This window comes from Excalfactoria chinensis, chromosome 3 (assembly GCF_039878825.1).
Source record: "Excalfactoria chinensis isolate bCotChi1 chromosome 3, bCotChi1.hap2, whole genome shotgun sequence".
Lineage (NCBI taxonomy): Eukaryota > Metazoa > Chordata > Aves > Galliformes > Phasianidae > Excalfactoria > Excalfactoria chinensis.
Genome location: NC_092827.1, coordinates 77,505,766 through 77,529,672, shown reverse-complemented (window position 1 = coordinate 77,529,672; position 23,907 = coordinate 77,505,766). Strand labels below are relative to the sequence as shown.

At 39.1% G+C, this 23,907-nt stretch overlaps 1 protein-coding gene across 2 annotated transcripts in view; it reads right to left on the bottom strand.

The window, feature by feature from the left end:
* GLP1R (glucagon like peptide 1 receptor) overlaps positions 1-23,907 on the bottom strand; it is a 75,656-nt gene that overhangs the window by 14,236 nt on the left and 37,513 nt on the right. For both annotated transcript variants that reach the window (XM_072333149.1, XM_072333150.1), the window contains exons 4-8: positions 14,954-15,063; positions 12,541-12,647; positions 8,598-8,751; positions 6,873-7,032; positions 227-287 (exon numbers count right to left, since the gene is read on the bottom strand). In XM_072333149.1, the coding sequence (XP_072189250.1) occupies positions 227-287; positions 6,873-7,032; positions 8,598-8,751; positions 12,541-12,647; positions 14,954-15,063 (592 nt within the window). The remainder of the gene's footprint in view (positions 1-226; positions 288-6,872; positions 7,033-8,597; positions 8,752-12,540; positions 12,648-14,953; positions 15,064-23,907) is intronic.

The following is a 23,907-nucleotide window of genomic DNA, read 5'->3' as shown; positions in this document are numbered from 1 at the left end:
AAAAGGATAGATTCATTCAGACATGCAGAAAATTGGGATCAGAAAGAAACATACAGTCCATCCTGAAATGTCATGCAAGACCTTCAGACAAAACAGAAGCAATTTTATGAGGTTTCAGCACATTGCCAAAGCAAACTACACTACGCTACAAACAGATAGCAAACAATGGCCTGCCAGTGCACACACAGTACAAATGAGATAGCTAGAAAATCAGAACTAAACCAACCCCTCATCTTCATAAAGGTACTTGACAATTCCCCAGAGGATAACAAACAGCATTGGCACACCTGGGAAGAGAGGAGACAAGGTTGACACTGACATTAAAGGACAGGGAAAAGCAGAGAGGACATAACCCCCCATACAGTGATATACAACATAATTCTCTGCCAGCAGGGTTATGTCTCCTGACCAGTGCAGCTGGCTGTCAATAGCAGGAAAAGGAATCTAACCTGCAAGTAATTAACATGTATAGCTACTTTTGCCTAGGCCCCCATTTAGTTCCCAGCAGGTACAAACAATGAACAACAGACCATCACCCCCATATTTGGTATATACCAGATTTTCCATGGAAATTTTCATGGAGAAGCCAAGGAAACTAAATTTCTGGAATCTCTGCTGGCCACTATATTCAATTTAGAGAGGAAGAATGCAGAGCTCTTTGACCCAAACCTTCTGCATCCACACTTCTGTTTGCAAGTCTGTCGTGTAGCATAAAGGTAGCACCAAGCTCAGGCTGCCTATTGGCATCGGGGCTGGAGTACACTCAGTTCTATGTACCATGATGATATTGAAAGCAGGGGCATATTCCGTGCAAGTGTGCTCAGGTCTCCTCAGAAAAGTCCCAAGTTTGGGTTATGGTACTTGAGGAGTAGCCATAAAGCAGGTGCATCTCTTCTTGAGAAGAAGCTTGGTCCTGATCACGCAATATCAGTGAAAACCTACTCTTTGATTGCACTGTATTCCTTTTCTACAACCATATCAGCTAAATGCTGCAGAGATACTGCAAATGATAAATTATTCTCCAACAGTAAACAAAGGGAAATAAAAAGAGAAAAAATAAAGAGCAGCAAGAAAAAAAAAAAAATCACTGAATACCAATAGTTAAATAATAACAAATATATAAATTGAGTAGACATAGTGGGCAGGTGGTTGAATCACATTCCACAGATGTACCACCTTACACTGAGAGCAAAGTTACTGAGAAATCAGTCCTACTTTGATACTGGCATAGGAGATTAAGAACAGACTCACTGCAAATCACTTTCAAACAAATGAGCCTTTGATTCATAGAAACTAATTATAGTTTGAATTACTCCTTTCTTGACTTTGCTGAGAATTAAGACACTTTAATATGAAATTCACAGATTAAGACACAAACACTGTGAGCACAAGGGCTGCGTGTCAGTGGAGGGAACAGATGCACTGAGTGATAATGGTAATCATTTGTGGACACCTCCATCTTCTGGATACACAAGAAATCTCTCCAAATAAATTGCATTACTTGACATTTGAATTAAGTGAGAAACTGTATATTAAATGGGCCTGGCTGGAGAAGGGCTCATATTACTGAACTGCATCAGTATCCTTCTATGTAAATGCACAAGCTAATAGGCAGCAAATTAGTACAACATCCTCTGTCCCTGTCACCTGTGCCACAGGTCTATGGTGCCTTTGTGTTGCAACACCATCAGTCACATATGGTCCTTTCTAGCAATATATATTTTAATATGAGTCACCAATACTTAGCAGTGCCATACATATTCATGAGCTTTGAATATCAACCCAAATTCTACATGGATACCATCTGTCATCTACCAAATTCACAAAAAACTGTCCTAAGAAAAAGGGAGAACAATTTTGGCAAATGGGACTACATCCAGTTTTCCAAGGTACTAATCAAGATCTATATGGGAGAGTGCCACAACAACCTTCCCTAATCCACCTCAAATCTATAGAATATATTCAAACAGCAAAAAAGCAGGTTTGCAGCATCTCTACAATAATTGTAGCTTGCAAGGATCACTAAGGTTCTCCATAGATTACTTTGTAATCTTGACACCTAATTAACCTCAGTTAACAGGCAGAAAAGTAAATGTCATTCTAGCTACTTTGCTCAGGGGAAATTTGCCAGGCTTGAGCAAGCATTAGGAGCAAATACTATAAAGCTCTTTGAATAAAATCTACAGATAAATATTATTTATGAACAGAATCAACACAGTATTCTCACCCTGGGCTCACAACACACAGCACTTTCAGTACATTCGAATTTCAGTCTTGTGCTTCTTTCTCATGCAGCTTTTCAAAGAATACCAGATATCTGAGAAGAAACTTCCCTCACTTGTAGGGTGTGCTTGTTCTCATAAAAAAACCCCTGACATCGTTGGGTGATTTCCCCAGGTTAACTGAGAAAAAGAAAGGTATCTGAATTCAGGAAACTGTAGCATCTGCTTCTGTCTTTACTGAATCACATCTGAAGATGCCAAAGACTGCAAAAGTATTTTCCTAACAGACTCACCCACATTAATGCTCATAGAATAACTAACAGAAAGTCTCTGAACACCACATTGTGATTATGAAACCTGTCACAGGTACTGTATAATAAGCATGCTGAGAGCTCAGCTAAAAAAATTCAACTTAGATGATAGAGGACGGGGCTTCTGAATAATAGTCTACAAAAATTATACATATTATAGATGATGAGAAAGAAACGGATCTGCCAAATCAATGTCTTATATACCCCACTGCATAAATAAGCATCTGGATGTACTTATTTTCCTGCTAGCTTACAGTACTCTGCACCTGCTCAGGTATCTGCACAGCTTACAGAAAAAAGAAAAAAGGTAGGAAAACTGGTCAGATATTATCCATGCCAAAACCCAGTGGTTTTAGACAGCATGATAATAGAATGGAGTGGGTAGGAGAAGAAAGTTGTGAGGAACTCTGCTTGAGGGTCTGTTATGTTTTGGAACAGAATGGACAAGCTCAGGCAGTTCTGAACTCCACAAAGTTGTGGTTACCACAAAAGATATCACAAAGTATGTTCCACACGTTTTTCCTTCTTTCCATACCTCGATGTGCAAGTAAGTTTTCACTCTAGCAGGCTATTGCTAGGTTTGCATCGTACCATGTTTTCTCTGATTTCAGAAGAGAAAGATTTGTGAGGAGCAAAAGAGACTCTCCTCATCTTCACGCAATGATTAGAGATTCTTCCTCATGGAAATCTGCCTCTGTGGGATCATTGCCATCCTGCTGGGACACATAAAAAAGGACATGTTCTGCATACAGCATTTTAGGAAGAATGAATTTATTTATAAGCTAGTGTTTCAGATCAGTGGTTTCCATGTGGTGAGAAGTTTGGTCTCTGAGATAATCAGGCACACAAAGCAGAAGAACATGGCTGCTGTCAAAAGAATGCAGTTTCTCATCTTTCTCTAAAGAAACCATCCTGGACAGTCCAACTTCATCAACTACAAAAAATATGTGATGAGGAAATAAAATTAGTGATAAATAAATGCAACCAGATGAAGAAAGGGTACCACTATGGAAGATATGAAAAGAAAATATGTAACCTTTTTATCTGTTAAAAAAAAAGAAAAGTTGAAAGCAGAAGACTGGGAACAAAGAGAAATAAGATAAAGTCCTGAGTGATTTATTCATTTGTTTCTTATCAAGCTCAGTCCGGACACAAAATCAATTTTCATATCCTTGTCTGAAAGAGTTTTCATTGAAAACAGATAAGAAATGGTTAGTGTAATGAGTGCATCCTCTTGCTACACTGAGCTCATACTGGGTGTGAGAAGGAAGATATCTTACTGGCTCTGTTCCAGTCAGATCATCCTTGCAATTAGGATGCAGATTTTGACACCCTAGCCAGGCTTCTTGCCTTTAACAACCTCATTCCTTCAGTGTATTCATCCTTAGAGCAAGTTTGGATTACCAAGGGTTGGAAGGAGTGGAGTTATTTATTTTTTATAGCAGTTTCCCTGCTGCATGTGCAGCTGGGTGTAAAATTGCCACAGAAGCTCAGAGAATGTTTAGCTTTTCTATTAACATTTTCTTCTTAGTTTTTAGCACTGAAAATTGCCTCCTCCTGTCTTTCCTCCTGCCTGGCTGTCACGCACATGTCGCTGTGGGATGTTGCCATTGTTTTCCCATCCATCCCTCCTCCCCAGCTCTGAATGCAAGGAGGTCCTGTTTCCAGTTGCTGCTGAAAGATACACACAGCAGCGTTACAGCAGAACTCCTCTCCAGAGACCATTTGGTATTGCTCTGACACATCTGCTTGAAGTCAGGATAAGGCTCAGTGACTCTCCCCTTGGGCTCAGACATGACAAAAAAATGTGCTGGTGTCATTAAGACCAGCCTGCACATCCCTTTCCTTATTTTGAATTGAGATGAAATGTTCATGTTAGATGAATTGTTCATGTTAGATGTAAAATGAGAGTAACTTTTTCAGTTATGTAGCCACACAGATTTTCTTCCGCTGTTAACAACAAAGTATAGCACTATTTAATAAAACAACTGAAAGTCTTGCAGAGAAATAAGTGCTGGGATATTTCTACCTACTGGTAAGCTGGTCCTTAAATTATGGTTTTGTTTGGGCTCACGCAATGATGATTTGTTCTGGCTTCTTGTTTGTTCTGAGACTGATAGTTCACTGAAAGAAGTACAACAAGGAAAATACCATGCCCAAGCGTACATACAAACACTCAAGAGGAAAAAAACCTTGAAGAGAATACCATTCTATTCATGCATTAGACAGGAGTATGAGCACATCCATTCCCAATCACTTTGAAGAATTACAGAAGCAGAAACAATACCATATGGTCTGTAAGTGATCAAAAAGTTCAGCTCTCATTAGAAAAAATAATGACATGATATGAGTAACACCCATTAAGTTTACAAACAATACTCCCACAAAATTTCAACATATAAATATTCATCAAAAGATGAGTAATGACATATTAAAAAATCATCCTGTAAGACACTTCATTAACAGGATAAAGGGTCAGGGGATCAGATCAGCCCTGACACAATCAGGTATTTTTTTGATCCAGCTTTATTTTTTACTGTTGATCAACTAATTCAAAGAGTGAGATGCGCTCAGCTCAAAGAGCAACTCCACTTTCTGGCTCTTTGAAGCACAGCCTGAGGCATTATACTGAGGCTATTATATAGCTCAAAATAAAACTGAGCATTCATAGCAGAAAGGGATCTGGTGAGGAACCTGAGCACCCAAAAACCGGAAACACCAGTGAAGAAGCAAGAAAGTGAATTTTCACCTGTTCCCAGAAGCTGTTCAAGACCAAACTGTTATCTGCTATAACTTATCTGGGAGCAGTGAGGGCTTTGTTGGACTGCAGTAGCAGATGCGTGCATCTGAAGACAGAGAATTATTGGCAAGGTTTGCATATGCAGCCATGGCTGGAATAGCAAGAAACTAAGAAGATGAGGACTGAATGGCACCGGCAAAGCTTTTCTAGGAAGTTTGGATGAAGCTCATATATTTAGTGCCAAGTTCTGGCACTGCTACTCATTTCCACAAACTCATTCAGAAATTCAAAATACAGTAGCAAATTTCCCATTGTATAGGAAAAAACAAAAATAAAATAGGAACTGTACAGGCTGCTCAGAGAAGCTGTGGGTGTCCCATCCCTGGAAGCACTCAAGGCCAGGTTGGATGGGGCCTTAGGCAGCCTGAGCTGGTGGGCAGCAGCTGGTGGGTGGCAGCCCTGCCCATGGTAGGGGTTTAGAACTGCGTGGGCTTTAAGGTCCTTTCCAACCTAAGCCATTCTGTGATTCTATGATTCATTCTATGATTCTATGGTTACATAAAGTGCTTTTGCTGCATGGTCCACATAAAACAATAACAAAAGACAAAGACCTTCTTAAATATAACTCTCACCATGAAATTGCTATTCCTTGCATTTATTTATACCAGAAAGCCTTTACTTCCCATATATTACTGTTCAGTAAAATTGGTCGAGCAATTCACACTGAGTCATTTATACATATTTTATCTGTGAATTAATTTACTAGAATATTCACAGTTGGCAAATCCATAGAAAGACAGTCAAAGCAATTTAAATGTTAGAACTAGTATCTGTGAAAGCATTTGCAGTATTTACTTGGATTTACTTTCAGCTTTCCAATAGTCACCCAGGTTCCACAAGGAAGGGCAGTAGGAAAAGAGGAATGAAGAGAAAGCAATAAAGACACAAAAGTGATACTTCAAAAATTAACTTCAGTCCTGAATAGTAATAGAATTCATGCTAACTGAAGAGTGAAAGAATCAAAGCTTTAGAATTTTTATAGAAGACAATTCTGCCTAAAGCAACTGATTTTAACTCATCACAGTACTTAATCTCAAGCACACACGCTACCCTGGCACATGCACCTGGACCAATCTTTCACCTGACATCTGTCACTTGGCCTGCTCTGCCCACAAAACCAATTTGAATGCTCCCTGCTAGCAGCCCCTTATTTGTTATCCCTATTGCATCCCTCCACTCACACTGACAGCACACCTCTATCTTTACTCCTGTTTAGACACGAGATACACCATTATTTTGCACCAAAAGTAGATTAAGTCACTGAATGTAATGAGAAACTGTCAGGGAATGGTAGTTCAGAACACTCTTTGCTCACCTGAAATCAGCCACACATCTTTTGTGTTAATATGTTGATGTCTTGGAGAGATTCTGCAGTGCTGTACAGCCCCTGCATTATGAACCTACAACCACTATGCTGCAAGCCTGCAGGAGCTGTGCTGGCCCAACTCAAACAAGATCAGGGATCAGGTATAGAAAGAGAACAGACTGCAGGACTTGAACCGGGCAGCCATAGGCGGACATAAGGAAAGATCAACTTACCCCAGCCAATGCAGAGATACAGCCGAAAAATTCTCTGCTCAGAAAAGACAGACAGTACCAGCAGTGTGTACAGGTACATGCCTTCCACCAGCAACCAGTAGTAGTTTGCAGCCACACAGTACTGCATCATCACAAACACCAAACGGCAGCTAAGGGATTCCTGTGATGGAAGAAAGCACAGCCCAAATGAATATAACTGTGGCAACAGGAAAAAAAAAAGGAGACTAACCCAAAAGACTGTTTTTCTCTATCCTACTTGTACTTACTCCTCAAAATGACACCTCATACTTGAGTACTGAAAGGACAGAGACCAGCACTATGTGCTATACAAAGCAGGTACAAACATTCCTCCTTTCAAAAAAAAACAACAAAATTATCTGCACTGAATTTTCCTTGTAAGCATTGGACTATAATTTGAAAAGCAGCACAGAAAGATGAAAATGAAAACTAGTGCCCATAACACATGTAAAATCACTTCTCCAAATATTCTATTCAGCAGCTGAGAATTCCACTATTAAAGAGCAAATAGCAGATACCATAGTATTGACCACTTTCCAAAGCAAAAGATTTTTGATAGAAGCACAATATCATCCAGTGCATTACATTTAAATGCAAAAAATCTCTCATCTGACAAATTACAGATTACACAGATGTGGGCAGCAGAACTTTAGATAAGCATGGAACCTGATTATCTAATTAATGTATCCATTAGATATGATGAAACCACTATTGGAAAAGCCATATCTGAAAACACGAAACCTACTTTTTCTTTTTCTTTATTTCTTTCTCTTTTCTTTTTTTTTTTTTTTTAAAGAAAGGAACGACAGGCAATTTGTTGTGAACATTCCCAAAATCCTTCACTTAACGTAAGCACTACAATCTTGTTTTCTGCTAACCAACATATTCTTGACACAAAGAAGTGAACCATCCTATAAGATTTACTTGTGGTATTACCAATTAAGCCCTAGGCAGAGTTTCACAAAAATATGGGTACTAATCATGTATTATGTCTCTTTATGAGTCCAATCCTGTATTTCAGTAGCAAATGCTGGACCCATGTTCTAGAATCACAGGAGCGATATAAATAATGCAAATCCATTTCTGTAAAGATTCAATTACATTTTGTTTCCCAAATATGAAGAAGAAAGGCATGCTTTCATCATATTCACAAGAGCTGCGTATCCTGCTTAATTGATTAGAAATATTTAATTAGCCTGTTCCTCCAAAGCTTTTCTAAATGCTTTTAAATTTGCATTTCAATTTGATGCTTCAATTTTTCTATCATTAAATGATTATAAAGATTTCCAAGAATGATCAACTAATTTGATCATTATACTGGAGGGACAATCCTAACATAAGACGGGTGTTGGCTTAGGAAAATGAATTCTCTCTTGCTACTACTAGAATCTGCAGCTCAGGAAGAGGAAAGAGTCATTTGTACACATGCAAAAAATCCACTTTACCATGCTTGTCCCATTTAGATGGGCAAACCTACCAGAGGATGATAAAATATACCATGACATCAACTGTTTGTCTGCAACAAGTTCTGAAAGGCACAACCACAACCACATACATTATTGCTGTAAGGTTCAGAAAAATTACGGACCGAAAAAAGCATCGTTTTGGACAAGCCTAGGTGCACAAACTGAAATTACCAGCTGTGATGCAGACACACCACCATGATGACGCCAATATCCTCATAACAACCACAGTGTCTGCCCCTACCTGGAAGGAGATAAGTCCTTCCCACTGGTGCTCTTGTGTGGCTGTGCTGTACATCCACTTCACCACTGAGTCTTTAATGAAGACAGATATAGCACGGAGGATAAAAGAGGTGAAGAGGTTCAGGTGAATATAATTCCTTGTGCAATGAAGATGTCTGTAAAAAAGGAAGAATCAGTCATGATCCACTAATGGTGTAAAAGCTGCAATTTCACAGATAGGACTGAGGTGGGGCACAACGAGCTCTACTGAAAACCATGAGGTACCAGAGAAAATCCTGTAACTTGAGAATGGCTGGAGGCATTTCAAATCATCTTTGGGAAGTAATCGCTGTGATGGAAGAAAAGATATTCAAAAATGCAGCTTTATGGGTGAATGTCTGAGGGAAGGGAAAGGATGGGTACACACACAAGAAAAATCTATTTAAAATGTATGAAAAATGTAAAAATAAAATCATTTTCAGAAAAAATATCTGAAAGGACTAAAACTATTCTAATTCCACATAATGCTGTACTTAACCCCTTTGAACTCCAGTGAGCCCAGTGTCACTGAACAGGTTTACTTTGGCTCAGGTACTGCTGTACATTACAGTTTCTGGGCTGTGTTCAAGCATCCCTTTCCCAGTGGAAAAAAAAAAAAAATCCACCTGTAAATTATCAATTTGACAAGAGAAAAAGATGTATTCAAATTGCCTCCAAGGGGAATTGCAAATATCTCCTGCATAACAAAAGGGAACAAGATTTCCTCCTCTGCACTCAGAATTGAAAACAAAACAAAAAAGAAAAAGAAAAAAAATCCTCTTGAATTTCAGCAGTCACAGCTGTAAAGACAACAAAATTGCTACTTATCGAAAAGAGCATGGTAAAGGATAGCAAAGAAAACTGCAGTCATGTAAACGGCAACCAACTGCAGTGCTGCTAGTGCTTTACCAGCCTCACCCACAGGCTTTTTTCTTCCAGAATTGTAAGGGTACATATTCTGTTTCAAAGGAAGCTACACTAGGTATAAGTCTCTCTTTGATGCTTAAAAAGAATACAAATAAAAAGTTAGGCTTGGTCTTGAATGCTATCAGTTTTAAAATTAAAATTATTGAAAAATATGTAATTCAATTAGAATTGCTTGTATCACATTTAGGCGACCGCTTATTGCAAAATTTACACATGATTAATGTTTATTTTTGTTTAATTAAAATTTTATTTGTTGCTACACTTCAGAATTGCCATATATTTAAATCCAATTGACAAATGTATGTAAACTAGCCAACTGAAGATAACAGGTTGAAGTAGTTACTATTTCTGCTGTAGTCAATGCAAGCTATTCAAATTGTCCAATTCATGAAGTTATGGGCCTGGTTCAGCTTCCATCACTGAAATTACAGATTTTTCTTTCATTTCAGAAGATGGAAAATTGGACACTAGAGATACATTACTCTCTTGAATCATTACAAAAAGCAAATACAAGAATTACTCTGCAGTATAAGAACTCACTAACTCCTCCCTATTACAGAAATGGTGAATATCAGCATTTTGATGCCACTGAATTCAATTTCTATCTTCATCTAATGAGACTGCACAACCAATAGGAATGAACCACATTCCAATCAATATCCAGAATCCACTAACTGCAGTCAAATAGGGGGAGCACCTTATGTTTTTATGAGGAAGAAGTTGTCTTCAGAAAGTCAGTTTAGATGGGAAAACAAAAAACTAGTTTGATGGCATAGTGAGGCTCACAAACTCCTTAATACCTCTGAAACTTTATTTGCAAAGCCAGAAACAGACACTTGTGCACACTGCTCTAGTCACTGCTTCTCTGCTGAAGGAAAACGTGCTAAATAATCTCTCCACAAAAATCGGGGCATCAAAATTTCCTTTCTCCTACCAGTCATCTGCAGCAAGGATGCTCCTTATAACCTGTCAAAACCATGCATGTTCTTCCTTCAATAAGAACATGGTTGTGTACTGTGACTTTTATACCTGGGCTGCTAAGATTACTGAACAAGTGTCACTGATGGGTAAAACAGGAAGGAGCTCTCATCTCGGGAGACATTTGGAGAATTCAAGACTATCTGGTATTCTGCTGGGTGAGTCCCACATTGCACAGCCACAACATGTACAAATCACAGTTATCATTACATGGGACTCAGAGTGTGAGCAGGTCTACATTTTAAATCTTTGAGAAAGAGAAGGGATAAGACCATGCTAAAAGGCGTTGCACAGTACTATAAGGCTTGGGTTACTTTAGCTTTGGGGATTAGATGCTGAAGGCATGACTCATGTTTTTAAATGCAATGAGGTATATAAGTATGTAGAAGGGAGGACAGGTGAGGGACTGTCTTGCTAACAGAGCGCTGCCTTCAGAGCAAACAGTCATTAATTGGCAATGAGAATTATTTACTAGGGAAGAAAACTTCTTAAGGATCAGTGCACGGAACTGGGAGATGGGAAAATACAATTCAGAGGCAGTCTCATCAACATGTAATCAGGATGATGAGATCCAGATGTATCCAGGAGCAAGACTGCATGACAGAGTGGCTTCCCTCCCACGCCAGAGTAGGCTTATGCCTTTGCATTTTCTAAAACCCTGTGCTCAGCATTCCTATACCATAAGAAAATCTGTGTGTAATCGGTGAAATGCCTATTGCACTTAGGGAGAGGAAAAAAAAGAGATTGTTTTTGTTGGAGGCCAAAGGCTTCATTTTTCTTTTAATCAAACCTACACAATGTACCATCAACATGTATCCAATTCAGGAAGACTGGAGTCTCTTAATTTTGAGGTACTTTGTGCAGTGTGTTGGTGCCATTACTGGATGAAGCCTGTATGCTAATGTGACCAAGTGACAGCAATATATTTCACAAAAACTTTACAAATTTCAATTAATTTATCTTCCACATAGCAAAAGAACCAAGATTTCCTGAAAGCTCTGCAACAAGAGATTGTGGCAAAAGTCCTTCTCTGCACTGAAACACACACCACACAGGCCATATCTGGAATACTGTGTTCAGTTCTGGGCTTCCCGGTTCAAAAAAGACAGAACTCTCTAAGAAAAAGTCCAGCAGCAGGCCACAAAGATCAATGAATCACAGAATCATGGAATGGTTTGGGTTGGAAGATGATAAAGGGCCTGAAAGCATCTCCCAAATGAGGAAAAGCTGAGAGACCTGGGTCTGTTCAGTATGGAGAAAAGAAGGCTGAGGGGGGAATCTCACTGCTGTTTATAAACATCCAAAGTATGGGAGTCAAGCTGAGAGTGACAGACTCTTTTCAGTGATAAACAACAGAACAAGGGGCAACAGGCAGAAGCTGGAGCATAGCAAGTTCTACACGAAAACAAAGAACTCCTTTACTATCGGAGAGATGAAGCACTGGAACAGGCAACTCAGAGAAGAGGAATCTCCTTCTCTGGAGATATTCAAGACCAATCTGGATGCCCTCCTGCAAGACCTACTGCAGGGAACCTGCTTTATCTGGGGGAATAAATGATCATTAGAGGTCCTTTCCAACCCCTACAATTCTGTGATTTTGTAATCCTGTAACTAGGAAATGGGTAAGACTGAGTTTATACTCTATGCAATTCTATGCGAGGTGGAATGAAAACTCCTCTGCTAAATGTCCTCTTGCATCCCAGACCCCTCATCACCAAGGCAAAAACATGAGAGAATGTTGAAATCTCTCTTTTTTCATCTCTTTTAGTGGAAACTTCATTGAAATAAATAATACAAAAACAAAATATTTCAACTAATAAAAATCATGTTCATACATGCCATTAATATACTAAAAACTTAGGAATTTTCCTTGTATTTTTAGAAGAAATGAATGTGAGAAAGAACACAAAGGCAACTTGAGAAATAAGGTGATAGAAGAAGGGTAAAATCAAATATTTATGTCAGTCGGATACAATCATACAGAAAAACATTTCTCCATTCTCCAGAGCTTCACCAGTTACCTGAATCCAAGAAGAATGGCAGTTGCAATTACAAGGGCAGAGAACGAAAGAGCATATCCAATGGTGTATATGATGGACAAATTCAGGAGCTGTTCTTCTGGTGCATCCTTAGAGCACATAAAGGAGAAAAGAAAAAAAAAAGAAGAGAGGGAGAGATAAAAAGAGCTTATGGGCTTCAGTTCCTTTTCTGAGTTGCTTTTCAACTTTTCTTAACATTACACAGAAGTAATTCTCCTATTTTTAAGCTTAAATGCATTCACTGAATCAGTCTTCCACTTTCTTATGTTTTAAAGAAATAAAAATTTAATCTTAATTCCCCAGCTGCTCCCAGGTGCTCAGTTCAAAGAGCTGGACTTTGCAGCCAGGCTAGAAAATAGATAATGCAGCATTATTTGATAATCGAGTTAGAGAGGCATAAATTACCACACAGGCAGGTATTAAATAGATGGCAGAAAGAAAAGGCACAACTTAATTCCACAGTAAAAATGGTAAAGCTTATATTTTCAGACTTGCACTCTTAGAGCCTATCACCTTAATGCTGTAATAAGGGTGTTCCTTTGGTAATGTCTATGTTTAGAAATAAAACAAGCCAAGTCCCATTTGCTAGCTCTGAGGTAAAGCACGCCTTGCACTCATGTAATTAAACTCCTTCCTGTCTCTGAAAAGTCCCTCTTCTGCCTCAACTACAGTGCCTCCTGGGAACAGGCTGCAGACCACCTCATACCATGAACTATGAGTTACAGGACTGCCTGGAAGGGAATAAGATGACGGAGCATCAGGGATGCTCACACCCTCTTGATAGCCTCTCTCTCTCTCTCTTCAGGTTTCCTGTTGAAGATGCATCCATTTCGACTCTTCCTTGAAAGTTCTGGCCAAAATCTTTAGGAAGATAACTGTATGAAAAGCTACATGTGGGTCTGAAATACAGTACAGGCTCTGTTGCTTGGGCTCCAAGGCACATTTGTGTTATTTTGCTTTCCTAATTCAAGCTGCTGATTATGCAGCAGACTCCTAAAACCTGCAACATACAAAGGAATATACTTCTTGTACTTCAGAAATAAGTACAGCTGTTTGGATGTATTCTGTGAAGCCAGGAGGATTTAACGTCAGCATGCAGGCTGTTCCTCAAGGAATTTTCTAGCTTAAAGTTTTAAAAGGAGAGCTACTTTATGAAGACAAAATAAGATCTCTTCAGGATCAAACAATAGGTAAACTACTGAGACCTAACAACTTAAAGCACCTACACAGATCAAACCCACAACTCATACCTAAGGAAAACAATGTCATTTTATAAGGAATCGCTTGCAAACTCTTGGGACTGTGTTTAACAGCAGTTGTGACACAGTATACATAAAAACAACCTCCTGTCTTCATGCATTAGATGCATAGATTGCACAGTGTAAGGTTACCGGGGGCTCTGTACACATTAGCTGGCAAAGCAAACATGGCCGTTCAGATTCTGGGGTCTTATACTATGCATGAAGGTTTTCAAAATCCAAACTAGCTCATGGAAACCTGAAGGTAGGTGCCAAATGACCACATGTTGCCATTAGCCATCTCTCTTCTTGGCATGTTCCAGCACAAGTCTGGAAGAAACCACAAAGGTAAACAGGGAAAAGCCAAGTGATCAAAATTATACTGGGTCATACACTGAAGTGCTGCGCTGAGACACCCGGAATGTGCTACTGATATGGAAGAAGAAAATTATAGGGAAATGTTAAATTTTACACAGTTGGAGAACTGGAAAATATCTCTTTTTCCATTTCCTTCTTGTTTGCAGCCATCTATTCCTTCTAAAGAGGTACTGAGTTCCAGGAACTCCAGGAGGCACTCTGCTTGTGGCACTAAGGAATTTCATATATTAGAACAGTTCTGGCTAGGTATGTACTAGTTCCCAGCATGCTGAGACAGAGAGCAAACTCAATTTATATGAGGAAAAGGATCACCCTTGGAGGCTCACAGCTGTGAAGGCATTACATCATGGGTACGCACACAGTGCACTAGCTGACGCCAGTGGCTGACCAAAATCCCTTGGAAACCTCTCCACTCTTCTTTACTTGGTGCCAGGTGTCTCAGCTCCCTGCAGAGTATAAAGTACTAGGGAAAGAAAATAAACTGACAAGCCTAATTCCACATTTCATGTCAAATTTAGCTCAAAAACAAACAAACAAACAAACAAATCCCACAGACAAGAAAGCAGGATCTACCCTTTGCCCAAAGCTGACAACAAGTGCCTTGCAGGTCAGTTAATTTTAGTATTTGCTTATGAGACAGAGAATGCAAGTAGTAATTTTATTCCAGGAGCATTCTAACAAGGGAAGGAAAGGAAAAGGGATAATATTAGATGACTTCTGATTAGTACTGTCTTCTGTTTGGTCCTAAACAACAGGAGCAGCCAGAGAAACTCTTTTACCTGGTCAGAGGCCTCACACTCTGTTAGGTTCCTCCAGGGCAGAGTCGAGTTCTCCTTCAGCAGCCAGGTACCCTCAGAGGTGCAGAACCGATACACCTGCCCATGCAGCACTGCCAGAAACAAGGGAGGGCACAGGGTCAGCTGGAGCAGAGCATGCATGCAGGGAGGCAAGGCTGCGACCTTCCCTCCTCACCAGCAGCTTTCCCAGTTGGAAAAGACACAGCAGTAAGGCTGCAGGAGCATTTCACCTGCTCCCTGCTCATCAGCTCTGATGCTGCCTGGCCTCAGGGCTACGACCTCATCTCCAAAATTCATGGGGAAAAGAATGCATGCAAAAGGTGTGTGTGCTCTTTCTATTCTGAAATCAAGCAGACCACTGAAAAGAGCAACCTCAGAACACGTACGTTAATACAAGCTCCCCAGGATGCAGTTGTCTAGGCAAACATCTGCACTACAAAACAAAACCATAAATCCCTGCTAAAACTACCCATAGAGTCTTTTTATTCCTTCTGTCTACATGTTTGGATAACATAATCATCAATAAATGAAATATCTTTTAAAAGCAGTTAGCAACTTGATCCTGTAAAAGCAGGTACAATGAAATGACTTACAATAAAATTACATCAGACAGAAGCACCAAAATAGGACTACAAAGGGTAAGGACAACTGAATTTTAGCATATGAAAGTATCTAAAGTCTAGTAATCCTGCATCCTCATACAGCAGAAGTCAGTGCAGGAATCAGAGATATTAAAGACCTTTCTGTATTCAGGAAGAGTCTTAAGCAAGAAGAATTAAACCAAAAATCCAAACAGAAGAAACCACATAATGTGAATGGGAGAAGAAACCATGAATGTGAATGGGAGAAGCATATGCACATCTTGACACAGGAATCATTTATCACCAAAAATATTTATGAGACAGAAAATGTTAGAAACAAACAAATAAACAAAAATCTTAACCTATAATGCAGTGTTAGGATTGCAGCACGGCTGATACATGGAGAGATGCTCACAGAAGAACTGAGAGACCACACAGAAATGACAGGAAGACGGTGCAGGGTTGATGTACTAAAGGCAACTTGCTACTCTCAGGGATGGGAGATCAAGTCTCACCCCTGTGGAAACAGAATATTTTCAGCTGTATGTGAAGGACCTTATATAACATCAGCACAGGTTTACTAAAAGGACCCTGAAGGGTTTGGTGTTGAATACACACCACACACAGAAGACCATTCATCCTCTGCAGCTGGTCACACTGAACACCAGAACTGTGCAAGGCATGGGAAGCAAACCCAGTCCCTAGGATGCTGCCATCTTAGCATGCCTTGTTATCATCTACAGAAGTCCCTTGGAAAAGGAGCCCCACAGCCCCAGCTGCATGGCTGCTACAGGAGACAGCTTCTGAACAGATCCTTCCAGGGCCAAACTCTAGTTTCTCTCAGTCTTATAAGCACAGGGCAGCCAGGCTCTGCCTAGCTGTTAGACGAAGCTTTGATTCAACCTGATAACATCATACAATGGGTGATGGGTGGATGGTTGGACTGGATGATCTTGTAGATCTTTTCCAACCTTGGTGATTCTGTGAAACTAAATTATCATCTTTGCTTAGTGAAAGCAGTTCCAGCATTTTTCATCGGGTCCATTTTGATCCAAGTACCACACATATCTTAAGGAAAGCAAATGGTTCGCATTAAAGCTACCTAGAAGTATTCTTACAACAGTTTTTCACATGACCTTATTGTGATTCTGTCTCTAACAGCTGGTCATGGCGTAGGATGGCAGAGATCTTCAGTATTCTACACTGATAAAGCAACAGTACCAGTGCATATTTTCATTATGCAGGAGTCTGATTAAAGTCACCAGGAGTCTCACTTCCTTCAGCCTTCACATGAAGCCTTGGCTGAAAAAGATCAGTTAAAACTACATGGAGTCAAACTGACAGCAATACGCTTGGAAGATGCCCAGGTACCACGATAGAATGGAACCACACACAGCCTCCCCCTCAACTGCTGAGCAGTTTTAGCTTCTTCTTGTTGTTTTAGTCAGAGGTGATTCACCTCTGTCCACATCTGAATTCTGTTGTGACTCAGGCCTTCTCATTTTCAGGCAGTGCAAATACCAAATGTACAACAATCTGCTCCAGTTTGAATAGATTAGAATGATGAACAAACTTTCCAGAAGATCTGAGTAGCTACTGCCTCCCTGCTATCATACAATATCCTTTTCCTGCATCATAGTGCTTTTTGTTACCATATAATTGGTGTCAGTTGAGACACTGACTATTACATTCTATAATTGGATATTACACTCTACAATGAAAATAAATAAAAACTACTTCAGCATATGGGGAATCTGATTTTATTTAACTTGTAAATTAAAGCATTAGTTGACAAAGTTGCACAACTTTTAGAATGGGATCTTAAAGAAGCCAGTTTATTTGTAAAGTGCCAATCACACCTCATTTGAATTACATGTTAAAATGTGGACTGATGTCCAAAACTTAAATGCTCTGCAGGCTGATAAAAGACAAAGGGGAGAGGCCAAGATTTAACACTGAAGTTAATACCATCATCTATAATGTTCTCTGGTGAGTCTGTAAATCAAAACAAATGCTGTGGCCAGCTAATGATTTTACTTAAGAGGAAAACGTTATCACATGGCAGAATGCGCACACATACTTCTTTACCAGCCTCCTTTTATTAGAAATACAAGCAAATTACATGATTTATCTGCTTAAAACAACCTGATCTGCCTTTTACAACAACACTGTGTCAAGATCAGCATGAGATTACTCACCTAACAGTCCCTCAGGATAAACTGAAACATTATTCACTGTAAAAACAAATTACAGCATGTCCTATTGAATTGCTTCTATTCAGGCAGAGAGATGAGAGAGTGAGGAAAAAGGATAAGTGACCAAGAGCTTTGTCTAGCTGTTGTGTGTCAAGTATTATAGAACACTGTCAATATATCTTCTCTATTTCAAGCAGAGGTAATTGTTTTGGAAAAGGTAACAATTTTGCCCATTACAAAAAGGGATTCTGTAGTATACGGGCATCAAAACAGTCTTCCAGCAGACTAGTTTGTTCCTGAAGTGAGAGAAATGCCCTTTGATGGGGACCGTGGGAGCCTGCACCTCCTAACAGATCTGTTATCAGTTGGTGTGACCTGATCACTGCTTACTTGGAGTCACTGTAAAAGCTGCCACAGAAGTACCATTTAGCTCCCACCCTGGTTTCTTGTAGGGCAAACACATCCTAAACCCAAGACTTATAAGCCTGCAGTTGGCAATATGGCAGCAGGGAGCAGCCTGGACATGAAGCCTCCAAGGAGCAGGAGGAGCTTCAGCCTGCACTACTGTCCAAGAAACACATTTATCTAAATGTGTGTTTATCTGGGCTTACTGCCACACCACCTGAAATTATATTACCTCAACAGGCAATTTAACTACAAGTACTTTATTTACTACCCCTTCCCAGTATTCCTCCTCCCTCTATATATTAATAATTCCAACTCCTTTTTTTTAGTGATGATAAAGCAATGACAAAACTATGCCTTGCATTTTGTCTTGAAGGCAGAAAAGCTGACGGTCACTTCAAGTTTTTGCAGCAGTAAAAAATTCATTTTCAATTATATCCCACAGTCTGTGTGGAGAAACAGATCCGAATGCACCTACTGAGAGCTCCAATCATGCTGCAACAGAATGATAAGAGAGAGCCATGTACCCACTGTCCTACAAAAAAAGATGGATGTGAGCTTTCACAGACCTAACAGATACTTCACAGGGTGCAAGGGGAGATGCAACCAAGCAAGTGCTGTTTGTGACACAGACTGTACAAACTCATCTTTAATACCCAGAAGTCCTCAGAGCCTGAATCTGATGCTTTACTATCAAAAGTTAAAAGCCAGAGACTTTGCTCATGGAGGCGATGTACTGCAGTGATTCTGCATGCAAATACATTCTTATTTAACAACAATCAATTTTGAATTATATTAATGCTAAAAAATTAAACGTTCAAGATTTAAGAATTGCAAAGCTAGAACTACCATCAATTCAGCTTCCCAATGAGCGTTAAGCACTACTATATCGTATTTGTTCACAGATGTTCCAAAAATGAACAGTGTATTCTAGTCACATATTAAAGCCAGGTTTATACAACAAAGAAAATTATGCAGCCATAATATTTATTCTGCATGGACATTCACTTTTCTTAGTGCAGAGACCATCATATCCTGCTCTGCAATATTTTCCCTTACGCAGAATGAGTTCCCACAGTTAATGAGGCAGTGGTCCTGCAGTGAGGAGTTCAGGCTTTACTACCTATCTTACAAGACCCATTCTGTGTAGTGCAGGAGTAAGAGATCTGTGGAAAAGAGATAGAATATAGCTTCATAATTAAAAATGACTTGCATACTTCTTGCCAATAAAAGTTGTGTGAGCAAAGTATAAATATGAAAAATCAAAGTACTCATTAAGTTGTAACATCATATCGCTAGGTAGGAGTTAGTATCTCAAAACAAACCAAAAAAAAACCCACAACAAATCAAACAAAAAACTCACAAAAAGAAAAAAAAAACAAACACACAACAACACCAAAAAAACCCACCACGTCATACTGAAAAACAAGATTATTATGCTAAAAGGAGTTATACTCTCTAAGCATTTCATCTGAATAACTTGTATTGAGAAAGAGCTGTATTGATTATGCTAGACCACACTGAAACCTAACATAACCTTTTGAAATGCACTTCAAAAAACAAGTCATAAAAATGTGTGCATTCAGTTTAATAATGGAGAGTGTTTATGAACTATAAAAGAGATGTGAATTAACATAATAAAGGAAGGCTGTTTATGAAATACAAGTGTTTATGCTAATGGTAAAGCTTTGTGAAGGTTTGGTAAGATACCAAACGGCACCATTAAAATTTTACTCAGAATAAATAAAAGTGAGTTGGAATAAATTTATTGCACCAACAAACATGATTGAAAGTTTAATATATATGTAAAAACACTGCTAAGAGGTTCTGTGTTTTTAAGTTATTGGATCAGTAAGCTAATGTAATTAATAGAAGACATCTCATTAAGGTATGTTAAAATAAAGTGAGAAAGATGCAATAAAAAGTTTTCTTGAAAGGCAAGAAGAGACATGGCTGAAGGCTTCCTAAAGCAGAAGAAGGGACCCATTTAACTATGCTCATGATTCAAGAACTTATAATAAAAGAGAAAAAGAGGAAAAACACAGTGAAAGAAAAATAAGCTAAAAGACAAGGATAACTGGGCAAGTCATCAGCATGATGCTTGGTGAGCTAAAGCAAGGAAAAAAACAAAAAAAGAAAAAACAACAGATAACTGGTATGTTAAATATACGTAGCCAGGAGGGAGAGGTAAGTGGGCATGGAAATAAGCACTGGTTATTTGATGAAGCTTCTGAGCAAAACAAGCAGCTCCAGAAGATGTAGTTAAAAGCCAGTGCCAGGTGCTGTAAGTAAACTGTCAATCCTTGGCAGAAGGGAAGTCATTGGTATTTAGTTATCCTCAAAAACAACAGTATAAATTAGAATTATTGAATCATTGGTTCTCACCTCTCAATGGACAGTGCTAAAGATAAGCCAAAAAATGAAAAACAGTTGGCAGGTTTTGGTGTAGGCAACTTCAAAATATATCATGAGAAGGAATCCAACCATCAAACTTCACCGAGAGACAAATAATTCTGTAAGTATTACCTGCTACATTCCAAAAGTGAATGAGTTGGATGCTTCAAAGCAGAACAGATAAAATGAAGGATCTCATGCATTTCAGAGCAAAGACATACATTTTTATTGAATAAATTGTGCACTCTGGCACTGGTTAAAGGCTTATTACTTCTGCATAAGGGAGCCTGAAGCTATAAAGGAAAATCATATCAACTGGTGAAGGCTTTCCTATGGAGATAACTATTACAATCTCTGCAGACTTGGAATTATCTTCTTCAGTACTTTGCCAAAAAGAAAACACAAAAAACCCAACAACAACAAAACAACTTGTTCACATATAGGAAGAAACACAGCCTTTGATATTACTGCTCAGGACACAGCCCTGTGCCACATCCATATATTCAAGTGCTTTGATAGTGGGTTTCTCTGTTACACAGCATGCGAATATTGATGTTGAATCTCAAATGTGTTCACTAACATTTTTCCCCTTACTGTCCCAACCTCTTCCTCTTCTCTCTGCCTCCTTTGCCTCTCCTTTCACTTGCTGTCATACTATTTCTCTTTCTCTCCCTGCTTGCATTCCCCTCCTTGGTTCTCCTCTTCAGCTTTATTCCTCCAACCCTTTCTATTGTTGCAATACTTACCCATGCATTACTGATCAATAAACCTGCTGCTGATCCTCTCTCCTCACTCTGAATTTTCCTATTCCTCTCAACTATTTGACTTGCTGTGCTCCAAAGCCACTGGAGATGAACAAAACAACACCCTGATTCCAACACCCTAAACGTACATCTCCTTTCTCATTGTATTCCTCAGTCACTCTCAGCACACCCAAACAGATTCTGCTCCAGTCAAGCAGTGAAGAGAGCGGAATTCAGTGGGAGAAAGCGCAAGGAATTGGCAATGAGGAATAGTGGGATGTCTCCAGTGCCCTAGGAGTCCTGCTCATCCTCACATGCATGCTGAAGTGCAGCATGATTCTGACAAAGAAGTTCTTGAAAACTTTCAGCTTTAAACCAGACTTCTGTTGTACTGAATCACATTCAACCAAAGCTTTGCAAGCCTATAAGCTACTAAAATCAAGCTCCTAAATAAAACTAAAAAATAGAAAACAAAGAAACTATCAAGTGATTTAATCACAGAAACCAGCATTGTTCCTCTCAATAGTTCCTGAAGGTAGTTATGTCTAGATTGACCTTCCCATTAAAAGATGAATCTTTACAACAATCTCTCTAAGTTGAGACCTACTTCTGATCTAAAAACTGGGAATTCTTACATCATTCTATCAGTAAACTGCCCTAAGTTCCCTATTCCATTTTCATTTCTACTCTATTTCCATTGCTTGAAAAATATTTGGATGGACATACAATCCTTTTGACTTAAACTTTTTCTTTTCCTGCCAAGGTGCAATTCTTTCTTGAAGTATTCACTGCCAATGTTACCTCACATTTTTAAAAGCTTAGAGAAGCTCACTGACATTCATCATCCACACAAACTCGATATTTTCCACATTTTTAGCCATGCTTTAGTTCTGTTTAAACAAGATTGTTGATACTCTGCTTCATTAAGCTCTAGGGCAATCATCAGCCAGGTTTTGTGTGTGGAAGTCAAGTGTCTTTTATTTTTTTAAACTTTCAGAGGAAACATGCTGATGAGCGCTTGATCTTTTTCTTGCCTAATTCACTTCTGCTTTTTCCAATTTTCAGAAAGTAAATTAGTTTCAGAAAGGTCAGATGAATCTGGCCAGCCACCAGCCACCACTATCATTATTATTGTCATTAAACTATTCAAGTGCTGAGGTTCTCTCATAAACACGCTGCCCAGAGAAACTTCATTCTCATTCACAGAAAATTTGAAGTGATGTATGGGAGTGCTAACAGGTACCATTTGCAGCATGTTTGAGGAGGATTTGGTGTACTTTCAAAATTCATAGCAAGGACCTGATTCTCTCAGGGGAAGTGTAGTCTACTACTGAAAACTCACAAGGGGAAATTTAACAGCAAAACATGCAAATGGAAAAGGGTAATACAGCAAATAAAGCTGTGCACATGACAGATAAGTACAATCATTGTATAGCTTAGAACATTTTCAAGGTAAAGTTGCATTTGGGGAGTCTGACACGAAGGATGTTCTATAATTAAATTACTTACAGGTACCTTTTAAGTCAGTCCACATGTTTTGCATGAATACTTCATCAAATGAAAATATTATAAAAAAAATCAAAGCAAACACAGAGCTACTAAATTCAGCAGGCAGACAGCATGATTCTTCTCTACATTAGATATTTACATCTATAGGTATAGAGGCAAACTGAGTTCCATACACATCTTTACCTGAGTTCTGTAGATCTCAGGAAAAGCAAGCAATCCTTCATGTTCACTATGATACCAGAAACGTGTTTGTTACATAAGAAAATACATACAGACTGGATGCAAGAGGAGCATTTACCATCACTCACAGGTGAAGAGCCAGCAATCACAGAACAAGGAGGGAGGAAGTGGGCTCTAGGTCACACAGCTCACCCAGCAAGCTGTTCTTTACCTGCGCAGTTAAGGTCAAACATTCACAGTTTATTCTATCTTTGTGGCTTGGAAAAATAAATAAATAAATAAATAAATGTTCTAACTGATGATTAACAACATTTAAGTGAGCCAGAAAGATAATGACCTGTTCTTAGCAAAACATTTAATTATGTAGCATGCCTTTCGTACTGTGTTTATTCAGACCCTGAACTTTCTCAGTTTACTCTTTGCCTACTATATTTAAAAGCTGTAAGTTCTGAAGTGTAAAATCATTACAGTTTTAAAGAGTAATACAACTAAGGGTTTGAGGCCTTTCCATTTATTAGAACTGTGAACAAATAAAAGATATTACATATTTCAGTTACACAAAACACTGGAACAGATTGCCCAGAGAGCGTGTAGATGCCCCCTCCCTGGAGGCAACCAAGGCCAGGCTGGATGGGGGTGTGAGCAGCCTGGTCTAGAGGAAGGTGTCCCTGCCTGTAGCAAAGGGGTTGGAAGAACATGATCTTAAGGGTCTATTCCAACCCAACTATTCTGTGATCCTAAGACCTGTAATAACAGTACAGATGAAGTTTAAAGAAATTGATAAGCTTAAACCTGCTTGCTGAAGTTAAGCTATTTGTTAGATCAGCATGGACGAAGCACAGAGGTACCCTGGTAGCTTCCTTGCAGCCAGGTGTGATGATTAATTCTCACTTAAAAGAATTTTACTGCTGGGTACTGTTGTTGAGAAC